Below are 8,122 nucleotides of genomic sequence, written 5' to 3'. Positions count from 1 at the left end.
TCAGAATTCCAAGTCGGAAAATCTTTCTAGAGCTCCGACTTTCCGACCTGAAGATCACTGAGATCATGATTCGATCTCGTTTTTTCCCCCGAGTTCCCAGTTGTCTTGAAAGCACCATTAACCCTTATCTTAACCATTTTAAACATCAACGTTAATGGGGTGAGCGTCCCAAGGATTCCCTCTGACACCCACCTGGTCCTGCAGCACTTTTGACTTGCAGCTGCATGTTCATACTTGCAGGAAAACCATGAGAAAAACAGGCAGTGACCCTGAGTATCCCTGTTTTTATGCATTACATAAATGGTATGCCTAATCATCATCACAAAGAGCCATCATCAATGTACACAGATTGTTGTTTTTGTGCAACTGCTTCAATAATACTCTTGTGAATCAGGATTTCAAGCATGTACTTTTCAAGTGTCCTTTTAGGTCTGTCTCAGTCATACATATTAGTGTAGGGCATAGAGCTGGAGACACTAAGGTAAAGGCTAAAAGGCTATTGAAGTCAAAATATAAAATGATTCCCATCCATTTTCACAGCACAAGAAGTTTGATGATTTTGACTCCTCCCTGAAACCCAATTGATAGTCGGTCTGTTGGTGTTTATCATGCTGGTTACAGCCCCAGCCAGGTGTGCTCTCTCAGGATGACTGATAGGATAGACAGGCACCAGATAACAGATATGGGACAACCATGTTGTTACCCTCTGCCACAGGATTTCACCAACAACGTGAGAGAAACCTGGAGCCGAGACTACCATGCTGTTGGATAACACATTCACTAACATACACGTCTCCTCATTGGGAACAGTTGAAGCCCCTCTTGTCATACTGAGCGTCCTATATTTACATCATACATTTTCTGTGCCCTTTCTCAGGCTGTGGCTATGAGCCTATGAGAGAGCTGAAACCTCTTCCATTAGAGGAAAATGCTTTTTGCTCTCTTATGGATCCTGTCCCAATGAATTACTCCAAAAATACTGTGCAACATAGGTCAGTCTCCTAGTTTCAGAATGGTGCTAGTACAAAATCTCAGCAACATGCATGCCTCTGTCTCCAGGGTGGTGGTAGTAAACTTAGGTTTGCTTAATATAACAGATGCACACAATTGCAGGTCCGGGAAAAGTTTATGGTGGGCAATAAAATGTCTTATCAGTAGTGTGAGTAATTAGCATGGTCTCCCTCTAATTGACTACCAGTGACACAGAGTACTAATTGACTACCAGTGACAGAGTAACATATCTAAAATGTCATAAGCGCTCAGCAATCAATGCAACAGCATGAGGTCATAGATTATCATTAAGGTCTTTCACCTCAAGAGGAATGGAGGATGGAGAAAAGAAATTCACTTAATCCATGCTAGTGTTATTTGATGAAGAGTCTCTCCCTTCTCATATAAAGTTAGGATTCATGAGATACCCTGTAAGAGCTTATGTGCACACCAGCCCCCACACCAGCCCCTTCAGTGTCATAAAAGTAAAAGATTTGGTCATGTGTCAAGTGTGTGCAGAAGGGAAGAGTATAGTATGCCGGATGAAGTGAAATGTTGCAATTGCAGAGGTGAAAATGCGCCTGAATTCCTGGAGTGCCCTGTTAGGGTGAAAGAGAATGAGGTGGCAAGGGTAAGCTGTGTCCAGCGTGTCTTCTATCTGGAGGCGGTGTGAAGATTGGAAGGAACAATGGTAGTAGAACCACCACGACAACCAGTGAATGTTTCTCATCAACCGAAGGATAGTGAAATGCTACGGAGAAGAAGTCTAAGAAAATTGGAATCATTGTGAATGCAGCTGAACGTTTTTTGGGCCCTTCGTGATTTCACAGAAATCCTGTCGATGAATGTTCCCCCATCACAGACCCCTGGCCCTGGGTAGGGATATATTTTGGAGTGGACTGTGATTGAAGAAGTGGGATGGGTTTTGGTTGACGTGTTTCAATTTGTATTTTGTATGATGTTTTCCTCCTTTGCCGCAATGTTTTTTTTGGTTTCTTATTCAATACCCCATCCAGCTGGTGGTGGTAATGCACCATTAACATTGGATGCCAACCACCATTTTAAGCCCATCGAAGAAGAAGAAGAAGAAGAAAAGAGCCAGTGGGGAGGGTGTTCGGAGATTGCGGAAGCAGAAGTGTTGTTTGAGGCTGAAAGCCCATCAAGTACAGTTAGTGAGAAAGATGACTGGACAACAGTGAAGTCCAAGAATGGAACAAAAAGGGCTCAAATTGTTGTGGAAAATGAGTCTGATGAATCATTGCTTGTTGGAGTATGTTTTCTGGATAAGGATGTTCATTTGGGAAACTCTTTTGAAGTCATGAGGAGGGTGAAGAAGGTGCTGGGAAAAGTGGATGCAGTCAAGGTGACTACCTCATGAAGCTGGTTGAGAGAATGCCATGTGTGCAAAGCTGTCATCAAGGCAAAGGGTGGCTACTTTGAAGAATGTAAAATATAAAATATATTTTGATTTGTGTAAAAGAAATTGGTTACTACATGATTCCGTATGTGTTATTTCATAGTTTTGATGTCTTCACTATTTTTCTACATCATAAAAAATAGTCAAAAATAAAGAAAAACCCTTGAATGAGTAGGTGTGTCCAAACCTTTGAATGGTACTGTACATATATATATATATATATATATATATATATATATATATATATATATATATGTGTGTGTTCTTTAGTTTTTTTTAACTGAGTCTCTTCCTACTCAAGTGCAGTTGGGAAATATAAACTACAGAGTCAGAGCATTTGTTCCAAGACCGATGCAGTGTGATTATTGTAAAGCTTTTGGACATTTTTCAAGTGTTTGCAGAAGGTAGAAGCCGAGATGTTCAAGTTGTGGAAAATATTGTGTCATGTGTTTTAGAAGTGTTGAAAATGTGACCTTTTGCAATTGTGGTGGGAACCATGAAGCCACATATTTGGAATGCCTAACAAGGGTGGAAGAGAATGAGGTGGCCAAAGTCAGGGCTGTCCAGAGCATTTCATATGCAGCTGCTGTTAAAAGGGTTGACGATTGGTGCTCCTGAAGAGTCCATGGTGGTGGATAGGCCTTCACTGAAGGCTGCAGGGGTTGCCGTTCAACAGCAGGACCCAGATATGTTAAAAGTTAAGAAGGTGGACTTTGCGGCCTTTATAGCTATGATGATTAATGGTACTGCCATTGTGGAGAGGAAGCCCAGGAAAATAGATATCATTGTGGCTGCGGCGGAATGGTTCCTGGGACTGAAAGACTTCTCGGCGGAGGAGTTGCATGGAGTATTATCACAAGCCGTACCACCCTCTCACGTCATAGAGCCTGAGAAGGGAAATATGGAGATTTGAAGGAAAGAGGAAGTGGGACTTTTGATTTTGTCGATATGTTTTTTATTGTTTTATTTTGGGTGGATTAAGTTAGTTTTCCCAATCACGTATGGGTTTTATTTTTACCTTGGTTTTTTTCATCCCTGTCCAGTTGGTGGCGGTAATACACCTTTTTGGGTTGTAGTCTGCCATAAAACCCACCGAAGAATAAGTGGGATTTACAGTAGTAGCAAAGATTTTTACAACTAAACTAAGATAGACCACAGCCTGTCGTTTCAAACGGGAACAAATTAGTCATAGTGGGCAGTACAACCAATGAGATGGGCAGAGTCGAGCTAGATCCTAATCGGCGCGTTCTAGCATCATCTGCATATTTCAGTTAGGGAACGCCTAACTCCTTGAGGTGCGCGAAAGCAATAACTTAATTCACATTTGTTCTCCTAAACAACGCAATTTTTTTCAAACTTCTGCAAAGGGTAAAGTAAAAACTGTCCAATTTGTTCATAACATATTCTAGTTTAGGGAACAGAAACTGTATTGACATCAAACGTCTCATCGATGTGCAGAACGTCAAAAAATCCATCTCGTTCCATCTTCTCCCACTGCCGGCCAATGGGCTTCCTCTCACTACCATATTTGGCAAGGGTGGAAAAGCCAACCGGAGGCGTCACATTTATACATCCGGTGAAATACCTGTCCCATTGTTCTGTCTGTGGTAGTCGCGCACCAAGCACATCCCTTGTCCAACTCATCACGACACACACAGACCTCCAGCAGCATGTGAGTCGACAGGTTGTGTACACAGAGGAAGTCGACAGAAATGTTTATAGCTAAATATATTTGCTAAGAATAATATCTAGCAGGCAAAGGCACTCAGACTACGCCATGTCAAGTACAACAATTGCAAATACCGGCTTTTAAAGCAGGATATGTCGGTAGACTGATTTTTAACTCGCAGTTGCATGCCAGCTAACTTAACGTTAACTCGACCAAAAAAAGCAACTTGTTGGAGTTATCAGGGTAAGTGTAAATACTTGTATGAATTTAACAAGCCAGTGTGTCATATTTCACAGCTAGCTCAACTTTAACGTAATTCTAGCTAGCCTACTTACTGTACATTGAACTGTAACCTGCTGGTTAGCTAACGTAACGTTAGCCAGTTCTTCCTGACAGCGCACTTAGCTAGCTAGTTACTAGCTAAGCAAGCTATCTAACGTCAGTTGGCCAGTAACGATAAAGACACAGAAGTACATTTACATTTTACATTTACGTCATTTAGCAGACGCTCTTATCCAGAGCGACTTACAAATTGGTGCATTCACCTTATGATATCCAGTGGAACAACAACTTTTACAATAGTACATCTATAGTATACAGTGTACTGTACAGTTAGCTAACTTTTGCTTATTGTTGTTTGTTTTGCTTATTGTTGTCCATTTTTTTATTCAAATTTTGCTTTCATAAATGTACACGTCAACAAAAGAAAACATGTTTCCTTAGTTGAAGTTTGTCAGGAAATGTCTCCAGACGGAGAACATGATCATTCTTATTTAGCACCAAGACTATTATTGCAATAATGACACAATAAATAAGCCTCAAGCACGACTTTAGCTAGCCACCGAAGATTACGCTGAGACTCAAATGTTTTACTATAAAATGCAGCTATACCAAACAAAACACAGATTTCAAAGTTTAACAAACCATAGAAATCTATGAACAATTTAAGGACTACCTTTAATGCTGCAATATGTAACTTTTTGGGCGACCCTATTAAATTAACATAGAAACGTACGTAAGTTATAGATCTGTCATTGAAAGCAAGTCTAATAACCAATTCACGTCGTGACGTTTTTCATTACGTCATTTTCACAGAGTCTTTCCCGCTACTGATCAGACAAGTTTTACTTGGTACAATTGGAGGTGTTCCTGTGGATGTATTTCAAGGCCTACCTTCAAACTCAGTGCCTCTTTGCTTGACATCATGGGAAAATTAAAAGAAAATCAAAAGAAATCAGCCAAGACCTCAGAAAAGAAAATTGGAGACCTCCACTAGTCTGGATCATCCTTGGGAGCAATTTCCAAACGCCTGAAGATACCACGTTCATCTGTACAAACAATAGTACGCAAGTATAAACACGATGGGATCACGCAGGTGTCATTCCGCTCAGGAAGGAGATGCGTTCTGTCTCCTAGAGATGAACGTACTTTGGTGCGAAAAGTGCAAATCAATCCCAGAACAACAGCAAAGGACCTTGTGAAGATGCTGGAGGAAACAGGTAAAAAAAAGTATCTATTTCCACAGTAAAACGAGTCCTATATTTACATTTACGTCATTTAGCAGACGCTCTTATCCAGAGCGACTTACAAATTGATATCGACATAACCTGAAAGGCTGCTCAGCAAGGAAGAAGCCACTGCTCCAAAACCGCCATTAAAAAAGCCAGACTACAGTTTGCAACTGCACATGGGGACAAAGATTGTACTTTTTGAAGAAATGTCCTCTGGTCTGATGAAACAAAAATAGAACTGTTTGGCCATAATGACCATCGTTATGTTTGGAGGAAAAGGGGGGAGGCTTGCAAGCCGAAGAGCACCATCCCAACCGTGAAGCACGGGGGTGGCAGCATCATGTTGTGGGGGTGCTTTGCTGTAGGAGGGTCTGGTGCACTTTACAAAATAGAAGGCATTATGAGGAGGGAAAATTATTTTGATATATTGAAGCAACATCTCCAGATATCAGTCAGGAAGTTAAAGCTTGGTTGCAAATGGGTCTTCCAAATGGACAATGATCCCAAGCATACTTTCAAAGTTGTAGCAAAATGGCTTAAGAACAACAAAGTCAATGTATTGGAGTGGCAATCACAAATCCCTGACCTCAATCCAATAGAACATTTGTGGGCAGAACTGAAAAAGCTTGTGGGAGCAAGGAGGCCTACAAACCTGACTCAGTTACACAAGCTCTGTCAGAAGGAATGGGCCAAAATTCACCCAACTTTTTGTGGGAAGCTCGTGGAAGGCTACCCGAAACGTTCGACCCAAGTTAAACAATTTAAAGGCAATGCTACCAAATACTAATTGAGTGCATGTAAACTTCTGACCCACTGGGAATGTGATGAAATAAATAAAAGCTGAAATAAATCACTCTACTATTATTCTGACATTTCATTCTTAAAATAAAGTGGTGATCCTAACTGACCTAAGACAGGGAATTTTTACTCTGATTAAATGTAAGGAATTGTGAAAAACTGAGTTTAAATGTATTTGGCTAAGGTGTATGTAAACTTCTGACTTCAACTCTATATTCAATCTCATGGTTGTCTTACAGGAGCTGAATGGCCTCTGTGGTGGCCTCTGTGACTGTGAAAACCGAGAAGCGACCAGCTCATGCTGATACTCAGGATGTTGACTCCAACACCAAAAAACCCAGGTATCAAAAACTGATATGAGTAGCCTACATTTAGTACTCAGTTCCTCTTTATATGCCAATGCATTATCAATATCAGACTGGTCAGGAACTTTTCCTCTTAGTTTCTGTTTCTAAACCCATTCTTTACCTTTTCAGCCTAGGTTCAAACAGCAGCCAAGTAAACTTGCCATGATTTGTTTAACCTTCATGTTGTCTAAGGATTTGGGAACCATCAATGGAACCATCACTCAATCTCTGCCTGCCCCAAAGGAAACTGCTGCCCAGCCTGAAGACCAAGCGGGCGCCCGAGCTGGTCCTAGTTATTGGTACAGGGGTGAGTTCAGCTGTGGCCCCTCAGGTCCCCGCGTTGCGCTCCTGGAAGGGTTTGATCCAGGCCTTGTTGGACGCAGCCAACGACTTTGACCTCCTCGAGGAAGAGGAGAGTAGGCGTTTTCAGAAGAGCCTGCAGGAGGACAAGAACCTAGTCCACGTGGCTCATGACCTCATCCAGAAGCTCTCTCCGGTAAGGCTTCCCCTCCCCCGCTCCTGTGCACACACATACAAACAGATGTGGACAGCACACTGCCAATACACTGTCTCCAGCTGGTTGAGACACACCAGTGACTTTCATTGTAAACTTTCCTTTATTGGGATTTGTAATCATAGTGGGAGTGACAGTGGCAAGCAGTCAGCATAGTTCAATGTTTTTATCTAAATTCTAAAACATTTGATTCAGGTTTTTTAACCTGTGTTCTGTGTAAAAGGTGATGCCCTAACCTTAAGTACAGCACTGATGGATTACTACAACACGTCATCATTAAATTTCTTGTTTTCAAAGCCACTGACAAGTTAGCTCAACCAGTTCTGGCACTCAGGACTTTTAAGGCCTGTTATTTGATTCGCTAGATGAAGAAATCCCCCCCAGTGAATAACCTCCCATTGATTTCTCTCAATAAGTCAACGAATCAGTGGACCATGACTAAATGAGAAATTCAAGGGGAAACATTTTTGGATTTCCGTACCCCCCCTTCCCCTTCATACCAGGTCGGCTCAAACCATAACCGGTTGATGAGGCCTTAATACTATCTGCCTTCAGTGTTAGTCATGTCTCATCGCACCTTTCAGATTGCTTAAACATGCTTTGTTTCAGCAGCCCACCTGTTGTCACAAAAGAAACCAACTGCCCAGTGTGGGTTTATCCATCACTTTTATTCCAGGTTCACAATCATGCAGATCAGGTGATTACACAGCCATGGACCCTGTGGCAAATATTTTTCTGTTCTTAGCAGGCGGTGGTGCGCCACAGGCCTCTGTAAATGTTCAGCATCTTATCAGAACGGGGCACGCAATTGTAGCGGAACATAAAACGATTCAATAGCGAATTATAGATGTATGGCACTTGCGATATGAAGTAGCC

At 41.7% G+C, this 8,122-nt stretch overlaps 1 protein-coding gene across 4 annotated transcripts in view; it reads left to right on the top strand.

Annotated features, from left to right (window-relative positions):
* The first annotated feature begins 3,982 nt into the window (after window positions 1-3,982).
* siral1 (SIR2 antiphage like 1) overlaps window positions 3,983-8,122 on the top strand; it is a 17,391-nt gene continuing 13,251 nt past the window's right edge. Inside the window, exons 1-3 of one of the 4 annotated variants that reach the window (XM_045703866.2) lie at window positions 3,983-4,079; window positions 6,625-6,726; window positions 6,976-7,228. In XM_045703866.2, the coding sequence (XP_045559822.1) occupies window positions 6,632-6,726; window positions 6,976-7,228 (348 nt within the window). In that variant the 5' untranslated portion in view covers window positions 3,983-4,079; window positions 6,625-6,631. Of the gene's footprint in view, window positions 4,320-6,624; window positions 6,727-6,924; window positions 7,229-8,122 lie in introns of all 4 variants that reach the window. The other 3 variants (XM_045703864.2, XM_045703865.2, XM_014162804.3) reach the window with 3 other exon arrangements.

The sequence above is a fragment of the Salmo salar genome, chromosome 20, assembly GCF_965601325.2.
Source record: "Salmo salar chromosome 20, fSalSal1, whole genome shotgun sequence".
Lineage (NCBI taxonomy): Eukaryota > Metazoa > Chordata > Actinopteri > Salmoniformes > Salmonidae > Salmo > Salmo salar.
Note: the sequence above shows the minus strand (reverse complement) of the source record. Positions and strands in the feature narration are given on the sequence as shown.